This window comes from Hyla sarda, chromosome 4 (genome assembly GCF_029499605.1).
Source record: "Hyla sarda isolate aHylSar1 chromosome 4, aHylSar1.hap1, whole genome shotgun sequence".
NCBI classification, from domain to species: domain Eukaryota; kingdom Metazoa; phylum Chordata; class Amphibia; order Anura; family Hylidae; genus Hyla; species Hyla sarda.
The window spans coordinates 352,417,772-352,444,950 of NC_079192.1; the positions used below are offsets into that span (position 1 = coordinate 352,417,772).

General features: G+C 41.3%; 1 protein-coding gene across 2 annotated transcripts in view; it reads right to left on the reverse strand.

Annotated features, from left to right (window-relative positions):
• Positions 1 to 2,457: 2,457 nt before the first annotated feature.
• Positions 2,458 to 27,179, reverse strand: part of C4H5orf15 (chromosome 4 C5orf15 homolog) — a 37,653-nt gene continuing 12,931 nt past the window's right edge. The window contains exons 2-4 of one of the 2 annotated variants that reach the window (XM_056516602.1): positions 15,656 to 15,844; positions 11,425 to 12,086; positions 2,458 to 2,688 (exon numbers count right to left, since the gene is read on the reverse strand). In XM_056516602.1, the coding sequence (XP_056372577.1) occupies positions 2,557 to 2,688; positions 11,425 to 12,086; positions 15,656 to 15,722 (861 nt within the window). In that variant the 5' untranslated portion in view covers positions 15,723 to 15,844 and the 3' untranslated portion in view covers positions 2,458 to 2,556. The remainder of the gene's footprint in view (positions 2,689 to 11,424; positions 12,087 to 15,655; positions 15,845 to 27,179) is intronic. The other variant, XM_056516601.1, reaches the window with a different exon arrangement.

The window sequence follows — 27,179 nt, forward strand, 5'->3', positions numbered from 1 at the left end:
CCACAAATGATGCATTTGTGGGGGAAAAAAAAGCAAATTTCAATTTTTTATACTGACTTTGTAACGATTCCGGCCACACAAAAAGGACTCAAAGTCAGTATAAAAAATTGAAATTTGCTTTTTTTTTCCACAAATGCATCATTTGTGGGACATATTTTGTGTACATTGCCTCTGAAAAGGAGGAAATGCACACTATATTTTTATGATCTGCTCATCCGATGTTCAAAAATACCCCCAACTAAGGCCATATTTGGTTTCTTGGCCGACCCAGAAGGAGAGGAGCATCATTTGGCTTTCAGGGCATCATTTCAGGCCGAATGGATTATAGGCCGCACTTCATGACTGGAAAGGGTTTTAGCTGCCAGAACCCCCACAAGTGACCCCATTTTTTAAACTACTCCCCCTAAAGTATACCTCTACACCAAAAGTGAGTACTTTGTGTCCTTTTTGTGTGGCTGGAATAGTTACAAAGTACTCAATTTTGGTCTAGATGTATAGGGGGTGTAGTTTCCAAAATGTGGTCACTTGTGGGGGTTCTGTATGGTTCTGGCAGCTAAAACCCTTTGCAGTCATGAAGTGCGGCTTATAATCCATTTGGCCTAAAATGATGCCCTGAAAGCCAAATGATGCTCCTCTCCTTCTGGGTCCCGCCACACGGCCAAGTAACCAAATATGGCCTTAGCAAGGGTATTTCCGAAGACAGGAAAAGCAGCTCATCAAAATATAGGGTGCATTTCTTTCAATATCAGAAGCAATGTGCAAAAAATGATGCCTTTGTGAAAAAAAGCAAATTTTTAAACACTGACTTTGTAATAATTCCTGCCAAAAAATTATGGTGTTAAAATACTCACTATATGCACTAGTGAATACCTTGAGGGGTCTAGTTCTACCACCTCTAAGTTTCTGCAAACCTTGCATGTAGGAGAAAAAGGCAGGAGTCCCCAACGTGGGGGTATCCCCTGGAAAAATTCCTCTGCGTTTGCTGTGAAAGCGCTTCTCTGTTGCGACAATAAATAGCTGAAACTTCTTAATTAGAAGGGGGGATTTATTATACAAATGGGTTACATAAAGAAAAAAGAAAATAAAGAATAAGAAATGAAATTCAGAAGGTGGACAACGAGTTTAAAAAGGGGAATCCTTTCTTCTTCAGGTCTGTAGGTATAGTGTGACAGATGTGCTTATATACAGTGTCAGGGGCATTGCAGTTTCAAATCTTGGCGGTTCTTTCAGTCACAGGGGGCTAGGCTGTGACGTCCGTTCCCCCAAGCTTCCGTGGGGACTCCTGCCTTTTTCTCCTACATTATTGCCACCGCCTGCCAGCGGTCTCGGCAAGAAAGCTGCTCCCGATCACCAACCGAAAAGAACTTTACCCCACCGGGGTCTCGAGGATAGCGGCACCCTTCTGCTCACCGTGACTCCAACTGCGCTCTGACCGCAAGGGACCAGTATACATCGAGGGGGGCCATCACCACTGACAGCAGCTGCAACATCTGCCAGCGGACTGCATTTGGACATCCGGGACACACCAGCCGACGGTATCCATCCCACAGAAGCAGCGCTCCAGAAAGCCGGCACCGGCTGGCACCCCGCAGCACCGGAGACCAGCCAGAACATCGGCCAGCTGTTCCAGGGGCTAGCGGCCCTGGAACCTTGCCGCACACCAGCAAAAACGCTTCAGAGTTGTGCCTGCTTGCAGCACAACTCTGAAAGGTGAGCAGAATAATCTCCCCCCCCCCCTTCCTCTCCTGACCTACCCCCCCCCCCCACCCTTTAGAATTAAAAGAGTAAAGGCACCATCAAGGCGCCATCTCTGTGTTTTTTTCTTTTCACATATTCTGCAAACCTTGCATAGCACATAAAACAAAAACAAAAAATGTACCTTTTAAATTTCCCAAATTTTCTAAATTTCAAGTAAAATTGCTAGGCTTCTAATTAATTTAAAATGTTAATTTAAAAAAATGTTTTCAAAATAAAGTAAACATCTGAAATTTGCAACATTTTTTTTTCCAAAAATGTCACGATTGTTTGCATTGTAAAAAAAAATACAAATTATATCAGCTAACTTTTACTATGTACATGAAGTACAACTTGTGACAAAAAAACAATGTCAGAATTATCATGATTCGCAAAACGTTACCAGAGTTATTCTCTAATAAAGTCAGGCATCCCTGATTTGAAAAAACAGGCTTGGTCTACAGGCCTAATTGTCTTGGGCTTTAAAGAGGAGTCCAGAATGGAGAGTGTGTGTATATATTATATTATATATATATATATATATATATATATATATATATATATATATATATATTATATTATATATATATATGTGTGTGTGTGTGTGTGTGTGTGTGTGTGTGTGTGTGTGTGTGTGTGTGTGTTTTTAAATCACACTATTAATGAAAAATAAGTGATTGTCACCCAAAAACCAACCATCTAGATCAACTTCATAGACTTAAATGGTTATTAAAAAAAATCTTTAATCTTAACTACACAATCAAGTAAAATATTCCTGGTGCTGAAAAAGGCATAAAAAGGCATAGGAATGCTGGAAGTTCTTCAAAATACATAATTGTTGGAGTTTCTTAAGGAAGGCATTGCTTCATTCACATTCTGGTCCAAGCGACGGTACCCTGTGTTCTTGGAGCAAAGACCATTTTGCCATCTTCTTCTCTGTATTAAAAGATATATCTGGGATTGGGTGGGAAGAGACAAACATTAGTATCTTTATATTATTTGGAGTTCATGTACTGGATATTTTTGATACCCACCAAGGGGGATTTATCAAAAGTTTTGCAAGGGAAAAGTAAAACACATTGGTTCCTATGAGCAACTGTTCCACCTTTACTCTTGAATTAGTTCTAATAAATGTTAACTGTGTGCTGAAAGTCTCACAATCACAACTGTTAAAATCATAAAAAAATAAATAAAAAACAGAGAATTTACATTTTATTTTTTACCTTTTTGTCTTCTAGAAGCCATGGTGCTTATTTTTAGTGGCAAAGTCATATGAGGGCTTGTTTTTGCGTGACCAATTTTTACGGCATTCTTCAATTTACCATAAATGTTATATAAAAGTTAGAAACAACTGCTTAACCCCTTAAGGATTTCAAATTTTTGCACTTTCATCTATTCCTCCTCTCCTAACAGCCATAACGGACTGACTTTCACCTACAAACCCTTATAAAAGGGCTTGTTTTATTGCACCACCAATTGTAATTTGTAATGACGTCATTCATTTTACCAAAGTCGTGGGGTCCCAATTAGCTTGGATGACAGACGGTGGGTCCCTACCTGCCTCCTTGCCATCTAATCAGTGCTCCAAGTGTGCTGGTAGCTTAAACAATTGGAGCTCTGATAACACAGATCAATGCTGTGCTATAGCAAAGCATTGTTCTATGTTTGCAATCCAAAAATTGCAAGTAATTGTTCCCTATGGAGACTAAAAAACAAATGTAAAAATAAAAAGTTAATAAACGTGAATAATCCCCTGCCCTAAAAATAGTTTAAATCAATGAAGCACCCAACCCACTTTGACAGCAGCAGCCCTCAGCTACTGCAATCAACTGACTGATAGACAGTATGGTGCGGGCTCAAGTCAGGAGCCCATATCATACAGCCTTCATGGCACCATGTCGTGTATTCACATAATGGGTCCTTAAGGGCTTAAAGTGGTACTCCTCTGCTCAGGGTTCGGAACAAAATGTTCCAAACGCTTAGAGCCAGCGCCTTTTGACATCATTGCCCCGCCCCCTCAAAACAAGTCTATGATAGAGGGCGTGATGGCTGCCACACCCCCTCCTATAGACTTGCATTGAGAGGGCTGGGCATGACATCACAAGGTGGTGGAGCCATTTTATCACAAGCCCCATCCACAGCTCTAAGCGTTCTGAACATTTTGTTCCGAACGCTGAGCAGCGAAGTACCCCTTTAATGAAACTGCACTGTAAGTTGTGTAGACATAAAACAATTACCAAAGTCCAGAATTGAGGATTTTTGTTCACTTCATATACCAGAATTTTTTTTAAAGCGATCAAAAAATCCTATTAAAAGAAAAATGGTACCGATAAAAACAGATCCGAATTTTTTTTTTAACACTCATACGGCCATGTATATGTATAGGGGTCGGAAGAGGACAATTTTAAGCACACTCATCTTCTTACAAAACCTACATAAATTTGATATTGTCGTAATCAAATTGACCTGCAGAATAAAGAAAATGTAATTTTTACCAAAAGTGCACTGCGTACAAACCAAAGGGAAGATTTATCAAAACCTGTGCAGAGGAAGAGTGGTTCAGTTGTCCATAGCAACCAGTCTTTTGTTCTTCATAGGCCTATTTAAAAATGAAAGAAGCAATCTGATTGCTGAACCACTTTCTCTACATTTGTTTAACCCCTTAAGGTCCCAGGGTTTTTCCACTTTCGTTTTTCCTCCTTACCTTTAAAAAATCATAATTCTTTAAATTTTGCACATAAAAATGATGGCTTATTTTTTTGTGCCACCAATTCTACTTTGTAATGACATCAGTCATTTTACCCAAAAATCTACGGCGAAACGAAAAAAAAATAAATAATGCGCCAAAATTGAAGAAAAACACAACTATTTTGTACGTTTTGGGGGCTTCTGTTTCTACGCAGTACATTTTTGGGTAAAAATGACACCTTCTCTTTATTCTGTAGTTCCATATGATTAAAATGATACCCTACTTATATAGGTTTGTTTTTGTCATACTTCTGGAAAAAATCATAACTACGTGCAGGAAATTTTATATTTAACTTATTTTTCTGCGTACGGGGTGGCTCATTTTTGGCACCATGATCTGAAGTTTTTAGCGGTACCATTTTTGTATTGATCTGACTTTTCAATAGATTTTTATTCATTTTTTCATTATCTAAAAAGTGACAATAGCCTATTTTGGATTTTTTGAATTTTTTTTGCATTGACCGTGCAGTTTAATTAAGGATATATGTTTATAATTTGGACATTTCCACACGGCGATACCACGTTTATTTTTATTTACACTATTTTTTTAATGGGAAAAGGGGGGTGATTCAAACTTTTATTTGAGAAGTTATAGCCTCCATAGGGGGCTATAACACTGCACACACTGATCTTTTACATTGATCATTGTTATCCCATAGGATAACATTTGATCAATGATTCTGCTGCTTGACTGCTCATGCCTGGATCTCAGGCACTGAGCAGTCATTCAGTGATCGGACACGCAGGAGGAAGGTAGGGAACCTCCTTGTGTCTTCCAGCTTTTCGGGATGTCACGATTTCGCTGCGGCGGTTCCGAACAGCCCATTGAGCTAGCCGGGAGTAGTATACTTTCAGTTTAGACGCAGCGATCAACTTTGAACGCAGCGTCTAAAGGGTTAATAGCATGCGGCACCGCGATCAGTGCCGTGCCCTATTACCCACGGGTCCCGGCCGTTGTCAGAGGCCAGGCCCGACCCGCTGCCCCGTGTTATAGAAAGGGAGAGGACTCAAGACGTACAGGTATGCCCTGGGTCCTTAAGTGGTTAATAACTCTCCCCCCAGAGTTGCAAAATTGAAGTTTGTTTTTTTTTCTTTTCCATTTTTTGCCCCATATGGGTCTGCAGATGGAAAATAGGAAGCATTCATATGGCGGAAAATGTGTGGAAGGTCCATTTGGAAAACACGGAGGGACATTCCGCAAATCTGCATGTTCTTCCGATGCTAGGACTGTTTGGAAATTTGCAGTCTTCATAGACGGCAATGCATTTTCAAGCGGAAACAACGAATTTGTTTGTTTCTGTGAACACCGAAATCTGGATTTCCGTGGTAGGAAAATCTGGCCATGTGCAGAGTGAAGTAGAATCCCATGGACTCTGCAGTGGAATTTAAGAGCAGAGTGTTGTGCTCAGAAATTCCACAATGTGAACATGGCCTTAACCCCTTAAAGACCAAACCCATTTTGGCCGGACTGGGCCAATTTTCATTTTCCCTACTCAACGTTTTGCAACGTTTGGTTTTTTACGCAGTGCACTTTACTTTAAAAATTACACACTGGCCCTGACGAACTAAGAGTGTAGTGTAGTTTTCTTTGTGAGTTTTTTTTCTCCCCAGATATTTTTACACGGTACTTACTAAGCTTTCCCTACATCTTGCACTTTTCCCTACTTTAAACCTCTTGTGGACCGGAGCCGGATGCCTGCTGAAACCATGTCGGCGATCGGAGAAAATCGCATGTCAATTCAGACATGCGATTTTCTCCAATTCCGGGCTGATCGGGTCTCTGGTGACCAGATCACCCGGAAAATAGGGCTGATCGGAGTGGTCAGCAACAGCCCCGATCAGCCTAAGGGATAGGAGTGAGGTCGCAGAGCTGTGATCTCCTCCTATCCCCTGCCATTAGTCAGGACAGGGGGTTACTATGGAAACCCCCGTTCTGCCCGCCCCTGGATGTCGAAGGGATCTGGGAATAAGATGGAGGCCGTGCCTGCAGGAGAAGATGCCTGGGGACCCGGGATCTTCGCTGGAGCCTGCTGGATACTTGCTCAGGTAGGGAATCGACGGTGTGGGGGGGGGGGGGAATTGAAAGTGAAAGTAAAACTGCAACTCACAGCATGCCCAGACAGCCAAAGGCTGTCTGGGCATGCTGGGAGTTGTAGTTTTGCTACATCTGGAGGGTCACAGTTTGGAGACCACGATTACAGTGGTGCCCAAACGGTAGCCCTCCAGATGTTGCCAAACTACAACTCTCAGCATGCCTGGACTGCCCAGGCATGCTGGGAGTTGTTGTTCTGTAACATCTGTCCTTTCAGATTTAGCAAATTTCATGACATTTTTTAAAATTGCTGCTCTACTTTGAAGCCCTCTAATTTTTTCAAAAAGCAAAAATATGTCCATTTTATGATGCCAACATAAAGTAGACATTGTATTTGTGAAGAAAAATTAAATTTATTGTGAATATCCATTTTTTTTTTACAAGTAGAGAGCTTCAAAGTTAGAAAAATGCAACATTTTCAACATTTTCATGAAACTTTGGGATTTTTCACCAAAAAAGGATGCAAGCAATGCCGAAAATTTAGCACCAAAATATTCGGTAAAAGCTTTTTTGCGTTATTAATTCGTAAAGTGACGGTGGTCAGACTTGCGAAAAAGGGCTCAGCACTCATCAATCCGGGATCCGCGGCTAATACCACACATCGCCGATTGCGGCGATGTGCGGTATTAACCCTTTAGAAGCGGCGGTCAAAGCTGACCGCCGCTTCTAAAGTGAAAGTGACCCGGCTGCTCAGTCGGGCTGTTCGGGACCGCCGTGGTGAAATCCCGAACAGCTTACAGGACACCGGGAGGGCCCTTACCTGCCTCCTCGGTGTCCGATCGGCGAATGACTGCTCCGTGCCCGAGATCCAGGCAGGGGCAGTCAAGCGCCGATAACACTGATCACAGGCGTGTTAATACATGCCAGTGATCTGTGCAAGAGATCAGTGTGTGCAGTGTTATAGGTCCCTATGGGACCTATAACACTGCAAAAAAAAGTTAAAAAAAAGGTGTTAATAAAGGTCATTTAACCCCTACCCTAATAAAAGTTTGAATCACCCCCCTTTTCCCATAAAAAAAAATAACAGTGTAAAAAAAAAAAACATATGTGGTATCGCCGCGTGCGTAAATGTCCGAACTATAAAAATATATCATTAATTAAACCGCACGGTCAATGGCGTACGCGCAAAAAATTCCAAAGTCAAAAAAGCGCATTTTTGGTCACTTTTTATACCATTAAAAAATGAATAAAAAGTGATCAAAAAGTCAGATCAAAACAAAAATCATACCGATAACTTCAGATCACAGCGCAAAAAATGAGTCCTCATACCGCCCTGTACGTGGAAAAATAAAAAAGTTATAGGGGTCAGAAGATGACATTTTTAAACGTATAAATTTTCCTGCATGTAGTTATGATTTTTTCCAGAAGTGCGACAAAATCAAACCTATATAAGTAGGGTATCATTTTAACCGAATGGACCTACAGAATAATGATAAGGTGTAATTTTTACCGAAAAATGCCCTGCGTAGAAACGGAAGCCCCCAAAAGTTACAAAATGGCGTTTTTTCATCGATTTTGTCGCACAATGATTTTTTTTTCCGTTTCGTCGTGCATTTTTGGGTAAAATGACTAATGTCACTGCAAAGTAGAATTGGCGACGCATAAAATAAGCCATAATATGGATTTTTAGGTGGAAAATTGAAAGGGTTATGATTTTTAAAAGGTAAGGAGGAAAAAACGAAAGTGCAAAAACTGAAAAACCCTGAGTCCTTAAGGGGTTAAAAAAAAAAATTTTTTAACACATGCTCTGAGCTGCAGGGTTTTCCTCAGCTCAAATTCACCACATTTTCTGTGGAAACTGTAGTAAATATGTTGGGATTTCTCGAAAATGTAAGGACACGCCCCCTTTTCAGTGACCATGCCCACTTTTCCCGGTGGTCATGCCCCTTTTTTGGGTTCGCTCAGTAAAATGGTTGGTCTGTTTATTTTATTTATTTATTATTATTTTTATTTTCAATTTAGGAGCAAATACTGGCGCAGACAGAATTTCTGGTACAATGCGCCAGAATCTGGCGCACAACCCGACAAATCAAGTCGGGTTTACAATAGTAAGTCAGGGACATTATCTGTAGGTTATTGCGATTAAAACAATACCCAATTTATATAGTTTTTCTATTGTACTATTTAAAAAATAAAAAAAATGCAAACTTTTTTAAAACAAAATCGGTATGCATAAAATTGTCATTTTCTGACCCCTATAACTTTATTTTTCCGTATACAGCGATGTATGACTGCTTATTTGTGCGGTGATCTGTAGTTTTTATCGGTACCATTTTTGTTTTGATGGGACTTTTGATCACTTTTTATTCATTTTTTCCAATATATGCTGTGATTAAAAAGCTGTATTTTTGGTGCTTGGTACTTTAACACTGTTTACCGTGTGGGATCATAAACATTATATTTAAATAGTTTGGACATTTACACGAGCGGCGATACAAAATATGTATAAAAAATTATGTTTTTGTAAAATAGGCAAATATGGGGGATTGGATACCAATAGTCGCCGACAAAATACTGATTTAATCACATATTGATCATAAAGAAAATGCATAAAAAGTGAATAAAAAGTCCAATCAAAACATAAGTGGGTACTGACAAAAACTACAGATCACAGAGCAAAAAATGAGCCCTCATATATCCCTATATATGGAAAAATAAACAAGCTATAGGAGTCAGAAAAGGACAATTTTATGCATGCTAATTTCTTTAAAGTTTGCAATGCATTCCCAAAAATTTTCTGGACCTTCTGAAGCGTAAAGAAACTGAGAATATTGAGGACCCAAGTCATATGATCCGAAAAAAGATATAACTTGCTGTATTTATTTTTATAAGGAAAAGGAGAAAATCTTGGCAGCAGTAAGAGAAGCCCCATCTTTAATGTACTTGGAGCGTTCTGCTTGCCAGGTCAGGAAAAATTGATAAATGTTGCCCCAACTCAGATGAGCATTGTGCCCTCTAGTGAAAGTTTTGAAGGAAAAGGAAAAACTGTAGATGAGGCTATCCATTCCAATTGATAGTAAAGAAAAAAAAAAGATGGCTCCTTCTTTAATATAGGTGAAATATGTTATTGGAGGAAGAGAGATGTGACCACGAAAAGTCTAGTCTAATTTCAGTCTAAAGTGGGAATTGCGATTCTCTACATAGGTTTGTTTCTAGTGGTCATGTGGACTTTTAGTCAATTTTTGTGGACTTGAATGTAAATGTTATGTTTGTTTGACTTCCCCTTCCATATGCGTGTTCCTTTTCTATGCTCTTCCACTGATAATCTATCTGTATATTTGGGACAGTAACTTATATTTGATTGACTGTATAAGGTGCTAGGTCTTGAAGAAGATCCAGAGGAAAGGTACTTGTTTATGAAACTGAAAATCCGAGGAATAATTCTTACTGTAGCTGTGTAGGCTGATGTATACTTCCCTAAGACAAGAGGCATCTGGTTCTAGGTTACTGAGAGGTCTATCATCCTTCGCAGATGGATCAAAAATTATAATGGGAGGAGTTTTTTTTAATACCCCTCTAAATCCGGAAATAGACATGTCATCAGGTAAAACTGAGAATTGACAGCATTGAAACTAGTAGATCTGTGGATGATGATATACCAAGGGTTAAGGCTAGGTTTCCACTTGGTTTTTTTTCTGGCAGTTTTTGGAAAACTGCCACTGCAGTTTTTGAGCCAAATTCAGAAGTGGATCCATAAGGGAGGAGAAGTATAAGTCCTTCCTTTATATGTCCTATTCCTTTTGAATACATTTCTGGCTTTGGCTCAAAAACTGCAGTGGCAGTTTTCCAAAAACTGCCAGAAAAAAAACCAAGTGGAAACCTAGCCTTAGACTATAGTCACTACTCCGTAGCACATAATGGTCAGGAGCAGAGCAGAGCAAACTGTAAAGTTCAGTGCACAGAACTGAGGGTGTGTGTGCGCGCGTTCTCAGCCAATCAGAGCCCAACAGATGCTGAACAGCTCTATGCTGTATGTTCAGGGCAGCATAGCAGAATAAGGGAGGAAGTTCTCCCTAGTAGGGCTTCAGATGATGTCAAGCCTGCTAAGTTTATCATAAAAGGGGGGGGGGGATGTGGGGGGTGAACTAGGAGGATTAAAAAAAAATTGTCAACAGGTATCCTTTAAATCCTACAACTTTCGGGGAATTGATGATTATGCATTTCTGAGCCTGAAAGCCACTTTTCCATAAAATACAGTTTTAACATTTAAAGAGTACCTATTATCAACTAAACTTTCCCTAATCCCCCTCCTCATCTGTCCCTGACTATCTCTATCCCTGTGATTATTTCAAGTTAACCCCCCCCCTTTCAATTCCTTTATTCCTTCCATCTTCTGTAGCTCAGTTTGGAGCTGTGTGCGAGGGGGAGGGGAAGTCTGCGTGACCCGGCAGGCACGTCGTCATCTGATGCATGCCACGGCTAGCTTCCGCCCTTCTTCCTGTATGCAGCGCTGCCTCTCGGTAGAGCGCATACAGGCTGAGTACAGGGCAGGGACGCCAGCCTGAGTCTCCTCCTCTCTGTTTGGCTATACACGTGCCATACAGAGAGGAGGAACGTCTGAGGACAGAGCTGCCATGCCCTGCCGGGATACGCGCAGAGCAATTGCTCCCGTCTGTCTGATTGACAGGCAGAGAGCAGCACTGAGTCTACGATTTCGGACCCAACAGCCAGGTCGGCGTGAGTCCGAAATCACTGAAACAGGGACTCCTAAGGAGACCCCTAGTGGACAGAGTTTCAAAATGAAATTAGACAAGAAATAAAATCCAATTGCAAAGTTGATCTATATTGATTAAGCTATAAAATATTAAAAAAGGTACTCTTTAAAGACAGATACTAAAGGGACTACGTACCTTTCGTTTGTTATAGTAGGCAATGTACACTGTTGCAATAACTGCTACTATTACAACCAAGTGCAAGAAGAAGTGACTGTCTTCATCAGCATCTGAATCTTCATTGGTTTTCAGTTCAAAGTCAATGGGATTTTCATCATAATCAGGATCAATGGGATCCTTGTTACTAATAGCTGGTTTCAGAATGTCCTCTTTTGACCAGTTCTCCTTACTCGTTCCTTCATAGTCTCCATTTTCAGGTAGATAGTCATCATCAACCTCATTCTCTGATTCTTTGGCAGATGGCAAGGTGGTAATGAAAGTGTATTTGCTGTCAAATATAAGGTTTTCTTCTACAGTTGGCTCAGCTTCAGTAGTTGTCTTAAGTTTTAGAAGCTTGGTGATGAAGGCAGCAGTAACAGACATTACGTTCTTACCCACCACTTGTGTCGTGCTGACATCTGCCAATTTTCTTGTACTTTTTTCTGGTGTTGGTGTAACCTTTTTAGAAGGAATTATGTTGGTGCTAGTAGTAACAGCAGTAGCAACAGAGGTGGATATATTGCCTTCATTTTCACTTTCATTTTTAGGTACAATCGGCAAACTTGTGATGTTTATAGACGTACTATTACTAGAAACTACATCCAGCGTGCTCAGAGGTTCTGTGGGTGTTGCAGATAGACCTTTAAAAAGGAAAAAAATAAAAAATGTGAATGCATACCTTTTTATTAATACAAAATAATGTTTGTGCTTACAGTTTCTCGAAAAAAAAAAGGCAAAAAAAAGTCAACCCAGAATTAAAACTGTGAGGTTCCTCAACCTTTGTTGAGAAAATTATATTTTGCTATCTATGTTCCCTGTATTGTTACATGTGATGTCTAGCTAAGATGGAGCCAGCTTGTTTTCCTAGTTTTAGTTAGCATTTAGCTTAGTTCTGGACAGCGCCTAATACTTTAACCCCTTCTCGCAAATGGACGTGCATACATGTCCATTTTTTATGTGACTTAACGCAAATGGACGTGTATAGACGTCCAATACATTTTCTATCACCATGTCCGTTGGCATGGTGATAGAAACGTCATCTCAGCTGTCCTGGACAGCTGACCGATGACACTATGCAGCAGGGGTCCAATCAGACTGGTCCCCTGCTGCAGATCAGTGACTAACTGACTGACTAATGACAAGGACTTGCAGGGTTCCGGGCTGATTGGGTCTCTGGTGACCCGATCGCCCGGAAAATAGGGATGATCGGAGCAGTCTGAGACCGCTCCGATCCATCCTGAGTGATAGGAGCGAGGTGGCAGCTGCCACCTCGCTCCTAAACCCCTGCCATTGGTCGTAAGGACTAGAGACCAATGGCAGGAGGGGGGCGGGAGGTTAGAGGTGAAATCCCCGCTCTGCCCCGCCCCTGGATGTCAGGGCAGAGGGGAGGGAAAATGTCGGATGGTCCCGGGTAAGCGGGTCGGATCAGCGGTAAGTGATTTCACTGCTGCATTCCAGGAGTTGCCAAACTACAACTCCCAGCAAGCCCAGACAGCCAAAGGCTTTCTGGGCATGCTGGGAGTTGTAGTTTTGCAACATCTGGAGGCCCACAGTTTGGAGACCCACAGTTTGGAGACCACTGTGCAGTGGTGTCCAAACTGTGCTCTTACAGATGTTGCAAAACTACAACTCCCAGCATGCCCAGACAGTCCAGGAATGCTGGGAGTTGTAGTTCTGTAACATGTGGCCCTTCAGATGTTGCAGAACTACAACTCCAAGCATGCCTGGACATTCTGGGCATGCTTGGAGTTGAAGTTTTGCAACATCTGGAGGGCTACAGCTTGGACACCACTGCACAGTGGTCCCCAAACTGTGACCCTCCAGACATTGCAAAACTAACTCCCAACATGTCTTTCTGCGATCTGGGCATGCAGGGAGTTGTAGTTTTTCAACAGCTGGAGGCACCCTTTTTGGGAAACAATGAGTTAAGTAACAAACTCAGTGTTTTGCAACCAGTGTACCTCCAACTGTTGCATAACTACAACCCCCAACATGCACGGACAGCCAAAGGGCATGCTGGGAGTGTTAGCAGTATGCCTCCAGCTGTTGCATAACTACAAGTCCCAGCATGCCCTCAGTTGTCACTGCATGCTGAGAGTTGTAGTTTTTGCAACGGCTGAAGGCACACTGGTTGTGAAGTTGGTTACCTAACACAGTGTTTCGCAACCAGTGTGCCTCCAGCTGTTGCAAACTACAACTCCCAGCATGCACTGATAGACCGTACATGCAGGGAGTTGTAGTTTTGCAACAGCTGGAGGCACACTGGTTGCGAAACACTGAGTTAAGTAACAAACTCTGTTTTGCAACCTGTGTGCCTCGAGCTGTTGCATAACTTCAGACCCCAGCATGCACGGACAGCCAAAGGGCATGCTGGTAGTGGTAGTTTTGCAACAGCTGGAGGTTTGCGCCCCTCCCCCCCCCCCCCCCCCATGTAAATGTACAGGGTACATTCACACGGCCGGGGTCTATAGCGAGCTTCTTGCTACAAGTTTGAGATGCAGCAAGTTTTCCGCCGCAGCTCAAACTCCCAGCGGGAAGCTCGCTGTAGACCCCGGCCATGTGAGTGTACCCTAAAAACACCACACTATACTACATTACACAAAATAAAAAGTAAAACGCTACATACACATACCTCTACAAAGTCCACCCCCCTCCAAATAAAAAATTTCTCGTACGACACTGTTTTCAAAACGGAGCCTCCAGCTGTTGCAAGACAACTCCCAGTATTGCCGGACAGCGATTGACTTTCCAGGCATGCTGGAATTTTGCAACAGCTGGAGGCACCATGTTTGGAAAACACTGCCATAGGGTATTTTTGGTATCGGAGGCAAGTGTCATTCTTGCATCCAGTTCCGTCCTTATGCAAATCCCTTATTTAGTTCTCAAATGCGCATGGCGATCTCTCACTTCAGAGCCCTGTCGTATTTCAAGGCAACAGTTTAGGGCCACATATGGGGTATTTTCGTACTCAGGAGAAATTGCCTAACAAATTTTGGGGGGCTTTTTCTCCTATTACCCCTTGTAAAAATGTAAAATTTGGGGGAAAACCAGCATTTTAGTGAAATAAAAAAAAAATAATTTACACATCCGACTTTAACGAAAAGTCGTCAAAAACCTGTGGGGTGTTAAGGCTCACTGTCCCTTGTTACCTTCCTTGAGGGGTGTAGTTTCCATAATAGTATGCCACATGGATTTTTTTTTTGCTGTTCTGGCACCATAGGGGCTTCCTAAATGTGACATGCCCCCCAAAAACCATTTCAGAAAAATTCACTCTCCAAAATCCCATTGTCGCTCCTTCCCTTCTGAGCCCTCTACTGCGCCCATCGAACACTTTACATACACATATGAGGTATTTCCTTACTCGAGAGAAATTGGGTTACAAATTTTTTTTTTTTTGGGGGGGGGGGGGATTTCTCTCCTTTTACCCCTTATAAAAATACAAAAACTGGGTCTACAAGAACATGCGAGTGTCAAAAATGCAGATTTTGAATTTTCTCCTTCACTTTCCTACTATTCCTGTGAAACACCTAAAGGGTTGACACACTTACTGAATGTCATTTTGAATACGTTGAGGGGTGCAGTTTTTATAATGGGGTAATTTGTGGGGTATTTCTAATAAGAAGGCCCTTCAAATCCACTTCAAACCTGAACTGGTCCCTGACAAATTCAGATTTAGAAAATTTTGTGAACAATTAGAAAATTGCTGCTGAACTTTGAAGCCCTCTGATGTCTTCCAAAAGTAAAAACGAGTCAACTTTATGATGCAAATATAAAGTAAACATGTTGTATATGTGAATCAGTATATAATTTATTTGGCATGTCTATGTTCCTTACAAGCAGAGAGTTTCAAAGTTCGAAAATTGTTCGAAATTTTACTGATATGTTAAAGTAGAATATGTCACGAAAAAGCAATCTCAGAATCAAATTCATAAGTAAAAGCATCCCTGAGTTATTAATGCTTAAAGTGACAGAGGTCAGATGTGCAAAAAACGCTCTGGCCCTTAAGGTGAAAATGGGCTTGGTCCTTAAGGGGTTAAACTATGCAACTGACCTTTGGTAGAAGAATGCCAATGAGCTTTTGCTATATTAGGAAATTCCTGCAAAAGGGGCACTGTGATTGCCAATAAAGCTATCTATGCATCATTAGCCACCAGTGTGCCTTTAGCCAATCAGCTCACATTCAAAATGTTACTATAGAAGAGATAAACACCTAACTTTGGGTGCGACTCTGCTCCTGACCCGCTTGGCTGTAGGATCACCCGTCTGTATCGATACATCTGTAATAATACATCTGTCTTCTAATCAAGATGACTGGAGTTGACTGATCAGGGAAGAAAAAGATTCCAACAACCTTGAAGTCACAGGTGCTATAAAATATATCCCCATTGCTTCTTGCTACCTAGGTACATTAGGGATGAATTCACAAAAAATTGTTGTAGAAGTTTCTGAGACTGTGTAACTTATATGAGTGAATTCTGCAGACAAACCATTTTTGTGATGCTGTAATAAACTAAAGGAACAGTGGAATTTTAGTGGCGGAATGTCCGCTGCTATAATTCTGTACTGTGCAGTGGAATCTCAGTGACAACAATGGGTTTCAGCTGCACTGGAATTTCTAGGCAGAATTCCAGACAGAAATTTCTTAGTGTGAACCTAGCCAAAAGAACTGACATGGGGATTGAAGCCAAAATTTCCACATTGAATCTATTTTAACCCCTTAAGGACAATGGACTTATATTTACATCATGGTGCCATGGTACTTAACACACCATGACGTACATTTACGCTCCACCATGACCGTGAGCACCATACCGGTGTTCGCGTCATGCGCGTCAGGTCCCGGCTGCTATCAGCAGCCAAGGACCACGCAGGTAATGCCGGACATCCGCGATAGTCTGCCATTAACCCCTCAGATGCCATGATCAATACAGATCAAAGCATCTGCGGCAGTGCGGTACTTTAAATGGATGATCGGATCACCCTCAGCGCTTCCGCGGGGATCCAATCGTCCATAATGGTGGACGGAGGTCCCCTCAACTGCCTGTCTCCGTCCGTCTCCAAGGTTCTTCTGCTCTGGTCTCAGATCGAGAAGACCAGAGCAGAAGATCACCGATAACACTAATCAGTGCTATGCCCTATATACATCTTACAGTGAAAATTTCAGATATTTTTAAAAGTCTCCCATTTAGTGTCTATTGTTCTTTTTGAGGATATTATCCCATTTTATATTGTTAAGGGCTTCTCTGAGTTGATCGAACTTTGCCTTCCTAAAGTTCATTGTTTTTGTGGCCCCTCGAGAGATTCCCTTATTGAAGAACAAGTTATAATGTATCATATTATGATCACTATTTCCTAGGTGTCCATCTACTTGCACATTAATTACTCTGTCAGGTACGTTGGTTAATATTAAGTCTAGTAGGGCGCTGCCTCTGGTCGGGCCTTGCACCATTTGGGACAGATAATTGTCTTTAGTTATAGTCAGAAACCTGTTTCCTTTATGAGATTCACAGGTCTCAGTCTCCCAGTTTATATCAGGATAGTTAAAGTCCCCCATTATTTTCACATCATTTTGATTTGCTGCCTTGTTTATTTGCCTCAATAATTGATCTTCTGGCTTTTCCATTATGTCTGGTGGCTTATAGCTATTTTTTTTATTGTTATCTCCATATAATTCTACCAATAATGACTCCACATTATCGTTTCCCTCCCAAATATCCTCCAGCAGTGCAGCCTTCAAATTGGACTTTACATAAAGACAGACTGAATAGACTATAACCCTGTATGTTGACCGCCCAGTCACAGCTATCGTCCAACCAAGTCTCTGTTACACCTACTATGTCATAATCCTCCTCAGAAATTTTCAACTCCGTTCGTCAGTTTTATTGGACAGACTTCTTGAATTAGTCAACATGCACTTCAATGGTGTATGTTTTTTTTCCCTATGATGCCTATCCCTATTAACTATTCTAACTCCTCCGTCCTATCTACACTATCTTCCCCCTCTATGTTACGGTTCCACATAAAAAGGTTGGTGCATAAAATGAGAAGGTTTGGGCTGGGGGAGAATGTGTGCAAGTGGGTAAGTAACGGGCTCAATGATAGGAAACAGAGTGGTTATTAAAGGGGTACTCCGGTAAAAACCTTTTTTCTTTTCAATCAACTGGTGGCAGAAAGTTAAACATATTTATAAATTACTTCTATTAAAAAATCTTAATCCTTCCAGTACTTATTAGCTGCTGAATGCTACAGAGGAAATTCCTTTATTTTTGGAACACCGATGACATCACGAACACAGTGCTCTCTGCTGACATCTCTGTCCATTTTAGCAACCATGCATAGCAGATGTATGCATAGCAGATGTATGCTAAGGGCAGCATGGTGGCTCAGTGGTTAGCACTGCTGCCTTGCAGGTCTGGGGACTTGGGTTCAAATCCCACTAAGGACAACAATAAATAAAGTGTTATTATAATAACGTCAACAGAGAGAACTGTGGTTGTGATGTCATCAGAGAGCATTCCAAAAAGAAAAGAATTTCCTCTGTAGTATTCAGCAGCTAATAAGTACAGGAAGGATTAAGATTTTTTAATAGAAGTAATTTACAAATATGTTTAACTTTCTGCCACCAGTTGATTTAAAAGAAAAAAGGTTTTCACCGGAGTACCCCTTTAATGGTACTTATTCTGATGGGTGACTGTTACTTGTGGGGTACCACAGAGGTCCATCTTGGGTCCTGTCCTATTTAATAGTTACATAGTTAGTACGGTCGAAAAAAGACATATGTCCATCAAGTTCAACCAGGGAATTAAGGGGTAGGGGTGTGACGCGATATTGAGGAAGGGATGAGATTTTATATTTCTTCATAAGCATTAATCTTATTTTGTTCCAGGAATGTATCTAATCCTGTTTTAAAGCTGTTAATTGTTCCTGCTGTGACCAGTTCCTGAGGTAGACCGTTCCATAAATTCACAGTCCTCACGGTAAAGAAGGCGTGTCGCCCCTTGAGACTAAACTTTTTCTTCTCCAGACGGAGGGAGTGCCCCCTCGTCCTTTGGGGGGGTTTAACCTGGAACAGTTTTTCTCCATATTTTTTGTATGGGCCATTAATATACTTATATACGTTTATCATATCCCCCCTTAACCGTCTCTTCTCAAGACTAAACAATTGTAACTCCTTTAATCGATCCTCATAGCTAAGATGTTCCATGCCCCATATTAGTTTAGTCGCGCGTCTCTGCACCCTTTCCAACTCCGCAGTGTCCCTTTTATGGACAGGTGCCCAAAACTGAACAGCATATTCCAGGTAAGGCCGTACCAATGATTTATAAAGGGGGAGTATTATGTCCCTGTCCCTTGAGTCCATGCCTCTTTTGATACATGACAATATCCTGCCGGCTTTGGAAGCAGCAGCCTGACATTGCATGCTATTCTGTAGTCTGTGATCTACAAGTACACCCAGATCCTTCTCTACCAGTGACTCTGCCAGTTTAATCCCCCCTAAGACATACGATGCATGCATGTTATTAGTACCCAGATGCATAACTTTACATTTATCCACATTGAACCTCATTTGCCAAGTGGATGCCCAGACACTTAGTCTATCCAAGTCATCTTGTAACTTATGCACATCCTCTATAGACTGTACTGTGCTACAAAGCTTGGTGTCATCTGCAAAGATAGAAACAGAGCTGTTAATACCATCCTCTATATCATTGATAAATAAATTAAACAACAGCGGGCCCAGTACTGAACCTTGGGGTACACCACTAATAACCGGGGACCAATCAGAGTACGAATCATTGACCACCACTCTCTGGGTACGATCCATGAGCCAGTGTTCAATCCAGTTACAAACTAAAATTTCCAAACCCAAAGACCTTAACTTACCTGTCAGACGTCTATGAGGGACAGTATCAAACGCTTTAGCAAAATCCAGAAACACTATATCCACAGCCATTCCTCTGTCAAGGCTTCTACTCACCTCTTCATAAAAGCAAATTAGATTGGTTTGACAACTTCTATCCTTAGTAAACCCATGCTGGCTATCACTTATAATACTATTATCCCCTATGTATTCCTGTATGTAATCCCTTATAAATCCTTCAAACTATTTACCCACAATGCACGTTAAACTTACCGGTCTATAGTTTCCTTGGGAAGATAGTAAATAGTAAAGTAGCAATCTTTGCAGATGACACTAAACTCTGTAAAGCGGTAAACTCATTAGAGGACAGTGAACTGTTAAAAATGGATCTGGATAGGTTGGAGGTTTGGGCTGGGAAGTGGTTCAACACTGATAAATGTAAGGTAATGCACATGGGGAAGAATAATCCGGGCTGGGATTATGTATTAAATGGGAGAACACTTGGGACGACTTACATGGAAAAGGATTCAGGAGTCTTAGTGAATAGTAAATTTAGCTGTAGTGACCAGTGTCAGGCAGCTGCTGCCAAGGCTAATAAAATCATGGGGTGCATCAATAGTGGCATAGATGCCCATGACAAGGAAATAATTCTACCGCTGTACAAATCATTAGTCAGACCACACATAATCTGGGCAACCAGATTAATATGGGGAATGGGAGGACTACAGTACCCAGAAAGATTATCAGAATTAGGGTTATTTAGTTTAGAAAAAAGAAGGCTTAGGGGAGACCTAATAACTATGTATAAATATATCAGGGGGCAGTACAGAGATCTCTCCCATGATCTATTTATACCCAGGACTGTATCAATAACAAGGGGGCATCTTCTACGTCTAGAGGAAAGAAGGTTTCTACACCAGCACAGACGGGGGTTCTTTACTGTATGAGCAGTGAGACTGTGGAATTCTCTCCCGGAGGAGGTGGTCATGGTGAACTCTGTAATAGAGTTCAAAAAGGGTCTGGATGCATTTTTGGAGAGTAATAACATTGCTGGTTATGTATACTAGATTTATAGGGACAGGATGTTAATCCAGGGATTTATTCTGACTGCCATATTTGGAGTCGGGAAGGAATTTTTTACCTCTAGTATGAGGGTTTTTTGCCTTCCCCTGGATCAACTCAACTCAATAGGGACTTATTAGGGTTATAGGTTGAACTTGATGGACTCTGGTCTATTTTCAACCTTATGAACTATGTTACTATGTGAACAGTATTAGCAATCAAATGATTGCTATAAAAAAAATTTTTAAAAAGGAAAAAACTGTTTTTTAAACATCCCCTCCCAATAAAAACGTAAATCATCCGTTTTTCTGAACTATCAAAATATATTGTTAACTATCCTGTACAGTGAACGGCGTAAACGTGAAAAAATAAAGTCCAAAATTGCTGCATTTTTGTTACATTTAATTCTAAAAAAAATGTATAAAAAGTGAAACCAAAAAGTGGTACCGATAAAAACTACAGATCACGGCGCAAAAAAATGAGCCCTCATATCGCCCCATATACGGAAAAATTGGAAAGTTATAGGTGGTCAAAATAGGGCAATTTCAAACATACCAATTTTGTTAAAATAGTTTGAGATTTTTTTTAAGCAGTACAATTATAGAAAAGCCTATATCATGGGTATCATTTTAATTGTATTAACCCACAGAATAAAGAAAACATGTAAATTTGACCTTAAAGAATACACCGTGAAAACAAAACCTTCCAAAATTTGCTAAATTGGTGTTTTCTTTTCAATTTTCCCACATAAATAATATTTTTTGGGCTGTGCCATACATGTGATTTCATTACAAAGTAAAATTGGGGACGCAAAAAACAAGCCCTCATATAGGTCTGTGGGTAGAAATATAAAAGTTATGATTAAAGTAGTGGTGTAGTTTTTTTTTTACATAAAAAAAAAAAGTTGAGAAATTCAGTGAGGAAATTCTGCCATGCAAATGGGCCCCTTAGGGGTTGTCCACACTACAGACATTAAAGTCATTTGAATTCTGCTGGAAGCAGGCACCACTAAATACTTCAGAGATAGGACCACGCAGATGTGCGTGGTCTGAACAGAGCTGCAGAATTCCATTGCAAACAATGAGACTCTGCTCCAAGCAGATTCCTGCAGTGGAATTCCACCAATGGCATATCCGCAGTGTGAATGAGCCCTGAGGCGGACATTTCACTGACAGCGAAGCCTGTTCATTCTTCCGACAGAATTCAAGCAGAATACCTTGCAGTCTATGGAGACGGCAATGTCCACGCAATCCTTTCGCTGACTGATTAAGTCAGCAATAGATGCACTAGGACTCTCCGGACAGAAGTGTTCCTGCTGGAAATTCTGCAGTGTGAACCCAGCCCCCTGACAAAGCTCTCACCAAGTGAAACAGAAAATGGGGTTAGGTAGGTATGGTCTGGCACTACACAGTTTGATTTGTGTAATTGGCAGGTTTGTTATGTTATTCATCCATTGGTACCCCTATTATATTGCTAGCTAGCATTTATATGCACTGTATTTTATATGATATTTTAGTCTGATTGCATCTTTATTAGTTGTTGTTGTCTTCCATTTATATCCTACTTTCCTGTTTATATGTGCTTCTTTCCCATAATTACCTTTCAGTATGTGTACTGGAGCTTCTTTTAAGTTATGATTTTATTTATGAAGCTCAATAAAAGTTTTTATTTTCTCTTGTGCACTTATTTAGTTTTTGGTGTTACAGTGTGAACCCAGCCTAACAGTACAGGATCAAACTTCTTCAATGTGATCAAATATCAAGTATCTGTCATATTAGATAGTCACCTTGCGTGATTATCCTCTTTAAAGCGACTGTCCAATACTGTTGTGTTCATCTTACTGCGGATTCAAGGGTTACATACATAATATATATACACACACACACACACAGTGGAGATCAAAAGTTTGGGCACCCCAGGTAAAAATTTGTATTAATGTGCATAAAGACAAGCCAAGGAAAGATGGAAAAATCTCCAAAAGGCATCAAATTACAGATTAGACATTCTTATAATATGTCAACAAAAGTTAGATTTTATTTCCATCATTTACACTTTCAAAATAACAGAAAACAAAAAAATGGCGTCTACAAAAGTTTGGGCACCCTGCAGAATTTATAGCATGCACTGCCCCCTTTACAAAGCTGAGACCTGCCAGTGTCATGGATTGTTCTCAATCATCATCTGGGAAGACCAGGTGATGTCAATCTCAAAGGTTTTAAATGCCCAGACTCATCTGACCTTGCCCCAACAATCAGCACCAGGGGTTCTTCTAAGCTGCTGTTTAGAAATCTGAAACTGAAAATAGTTGACGCTCACAAAGCTGGAGAAGGCTATAAGAAGATAGCAAAACGTTTTCAGATGTCAATATCCTCTGTTCAGAATGTAATTAAGAAATGGCAGTCATCAGGAACTTAAAGCAAGATCTGGAAGACCAAGAGAAATCAGAGAACATCTCGCAGGATTGTGAGAAAAACAATTCAAAACCCACGTTTGACTGCACAATCCCTCCAAAAAGATCTGAAAGACACTGGAGTTGTGGTACACTATTCCACTATAAAGAGATACTTGTACAAATATGGTCTTCATGGAGGAGTCATCAGAAGAAAACCTCTTTTACGTCCTCACCACAAAAATCAGCGTTTGAACTTTGCAATTTAACATATAGACAAGCCTGATGCATTTTGGAAACAAGTTCTGTGGACCAATGAGGTTAAAATTGAACTTTTTGTCCGGAATGAGCAAAAGTACGAGGAGAAGGAGAACAGAATTTAATAGGAACCTGCCAGCGTAAAAGGAAATCCCCATAGAAAACATTTGCTGTTCTGGACAGTTCCTAAAATGGACAGAGATGTCAGCAGAGAGCACTGTGCTCATGATGTCAGCAGAGAGCTCTGTGTTTCAAAAAGAAAAGAATTTCCGCTGTAGTATTCAGCAGCTAATAAGTACAGGAAGGATTAACTTTTTTTTATAGAAGTAATTTACAAATCTGTAACTTTCTGGCACCAGTTGATTTAAAAAAAAAAAAAATTTTCACTGGAGTACCCCTTTAAAATGGGACAGAGATGTAAAGATCAGCAGGACCCACCCGAAAAAGCAGCAGCGGGGGATCTGTGGCACAATACTCTTTTTCAAGCAAGCCTGCTCCTTTTTACAGAAGAAAAAAAAAAAACTTACCATGCCAGAAAATCACTTACAGTTATCACGTAACTAAAAAATTCTTTTTAGCCATATCATAGCATAAACTCCAATAAAGCACATACCACAGGCAAATACACTAGTAAAGCAAACTGTTTATAAGAACTAATCAGGAATTTGGAAATGCTGCTTGCCACCCATGGTGAGATGTAAACTGTACTCCGATATTGTATGTTCTTTTATCAATAGTAAGCACAGCTCAACTCCTTTCATGTAATTAATATTTTTATAGTGCTGTGAAAGAATACACAAGAGCTTGTGTTTTACGGGATGACAGAGAATGTGACATTGTGGCTACAAGTAGGCTGAATATATTACACAAATAAGAATCCCCCATCAGGTTTGTCTTTCTAGCCAAACCTGAAATTCAGCATCTGCCAGACAGTCTATTTACACCCCAAAACAACTTTGCATAATTTGGAACAAGTAAGCGTCGGCCCATAAGCTACATGATCATACTAGTTTCTTTCATGACTTGTTTACTTAGGTGACATGGCAGTGGCACTATTGATGACGGCATATTGTGCTTTGGTATGTGAAACACACACACACACACCCCTAGCACTCCTGTGTACAAAGATCACCTTTTACGATACCAAGGGTAAGTGAGCTGAGACAAGAGTATACCAGCAGAAACGCTCTACTTTACAGCAGACACCTTTCATGGATTAAAAGGTCTTTACTACAATAGTATATATCACTGATCAGCAGATGATCATAAGTCAATTGAAGAGGCCCATATAGTATCCAGGAGACCAGGTAGCATGTGCGCGATTCATGATTTCATGATTGAAGCAAGTCAAATTTACAGAATCCTACATGTAAATTTGGCAATCTCTTAAATCCCATTTATTACAATAGGGACTTAGGGGAGAATTTATCATTGTATATAGAGCTATTTTGTGTCTATTTTTTTGCGCAAAAAAAAGTGCAAGTGTATTTTGCGTCTTTTTTTGCACACATTTTGATAGAACTTTTCATCCCCTTGTCTACAGTTAATTCTACCATAGAGCATTTTCTACTGTAGAATGAATTTACTAACTGCGTTTTTTTCCCCCGCAGTGTAGACGCATGTGCCGCTGGCTTCTATAGTTAATAAATGCGGATCGCAGCAGGTCTCTGGAGAATGATCTGCTGCTATCTGCTCCTCTGCCCTTGGACTACTACTCCCATCATGGGACAGAGTGTCCCATGATGGGAGTAGTTGTAGTCCCGCAACGCTGAGGGATGGCACTTGCACATCCCCCAACTGCGGGACATTTTGAACTACTACTCCCATCATGGACAGACTCTGCCCATTATGGGAGTTGTAGTCCAGGGGCTGAGGTGCAGATCGCATCAGGTCATTCTCCAGAGACCCGCTGCGATCCGCATTTATTAACTATAGAAGTCGGCGGTACATGTGGCTACATCTCGCTGCCACCGGCTTCTATATACAGTACACTGTCATAATTCATAATCGCCACTGCCGGGAGCTCTGATTGGTCAATAGCTATCCACCAATCAGAGCTCCCGTCTCCCGGTGGGGGATTATGAATTATGACAGTGTACTGTATATAGAAGCCGGTGGCAGCGCGATGTAGCCGCATTTACCACGGGCTTTTTAATTTAAACGTGGATCGCAGCAGATCATTCTGGAGATCTGCTGCGATCCGTGTTTATAAACGGCATTCAGTTAACCCGGCGATGCGCGGCATCGCACGGGTTAACTGGTAGAAGCCCCGCTGTTTCCAGCAGGGGACAACTTCTGCAACACCCCCCAGGACCATCTGTCGATGGTCCTGGTCAGCGATCACTGTGATTGGTCCCTGTGGACCAATCACAGTGAATGAGCTGACTGGGGGGTAAAGTTAATTTCCCCTGCTCTGCCTGCCGCTAGAAGTCCGAGCACAGCAGGGGAAGATGATGCAGAGAGCTGCGACGGGGACTGCGGCACTTACCGAACAGCTGGAGGAACAAGGGTTGGCGGCGGCGGGTAAGTGGAGGTGGCGGCGGTGGCATCTGCATCAGAGAAGCTCTTCACTGCTGCTTCTGGTAGTTTAAAAACTACAACTTCCAGCATGCCCAGACAGCCTTTGGCTGTCTGGGCATGCTGGGAGTTGTAGTTTTGGAACATCTGGAGGGCCGCAGTTTGGAGACCACTGTACAGTTGTCTCCAATCTGTGCTCTTCCAGATGTTGCAAAACTATAACCCCCAGCATGCCCAGACAGTCCAGGCATGCTGGGAGTTGTAGTTCTGTAACATTGGTCCTTCAGATGTTGCCGAACTACAATTCCCAGCAAGCCTTGGTAGTCTGGACATGCTGAGAGTTGTAGTTTTGCAACATCTGGAGGACTACGGTTTGGACACCACTACACAGTGGTCTCCAAACTGTTCTCCTCCAGTTGTTGCAAAACTACAACTCTCAGCATGCCCTTCGGCTGCTTGGGCATGCTGGGAGTTGTAGTTTTGCAACAACTGGAGGCACACTGGTTGGGAAACATTGTCTGTTTCCTAACTCAGTGTTTCCCTACCTGTGCGCCTCCAGCTGTTGTAAAACTATAACTCCCAGCATGCACAGACAAATCGTACATGCTGGGAGTTGTAGGTTTGCAACAGCTGGAGGTGCACGGGTTGGGAAACACTGAGTTAAGTAACAAACTCCGTGTTTTGCAACCCGTGTGCCTCCAGCTGTTGCTTAACTAAAGCCTCCCATGATGGGAGTTGTAGTTTAGCAACAATTGGAGACTCCCTTATGAACACGCTGCATAAAAAAAATTTACTAACCCATATTTCTTGTTTTTCTTTTCTTCTCATTTCAGATACGTGAATGAAGAGGACTACGTCGGATTCGGTGGACTGCGACGATGACCAGCATTTATTTATTTTTTCAATAAAATGGTTAACAAGGGCTGTGGGGAGAGTTTTTTTTAAATACATTTTTTTTCAATGTGTCTGTTTTTTATAATTGAATTTTCAGGGTTAGTAGTGGAAGCAGTCTTATAGACAGAATCCATTACCAATCCGGGGCTTAGCGTTAAGCCCCAAAAACAGCTAGCGCTAACCCCCAATTATTACCCCGGTACCCACCGCCACAGGGGTGCCGGGAAGAGCCGATATCAACAGGTCCGGAGTGTCAAAAATGGCGCTCCTGGGCCTAGGCGGTAACAGGCTGGTGTTATTTAGGCTGGGGAGGGCCAGTAACAATGGTCCACCCCACCCTGGTAATGTCAGGCTGTTGCTGCTTGGTTGGTATCTGGCTGATGCTGAAAATAGAGGGAACCCTATGCGTTTTTTGTTTTTTTTATAAATACATTTTTAAAAAAAGGGTGTGGTTCCCTAATTTTTTCAGTATCAGCCAGATACCAACCAAGCAGCAACAGCCTGACATAACCAGGGTGGGCGAAGACCATTGTTACTGGCCATGCCCAGCCTAAATAACGCCAGCCTGTTACAGCCTGTCCCAGCTTTTTCCTGCGTTTTGTCAGTTTTTCTTGTGTTTTTTACTTGCATTTTTGCTGGTGTGTGGAAACAAAAAATGTACTAAACTTTTTTTTTTCTTTGAAATTTAGATACGTGAATGTAGAGGACTGTGTCAGATTTGGTGGATTGCGACGATTAACAGCGTTTAAAAAA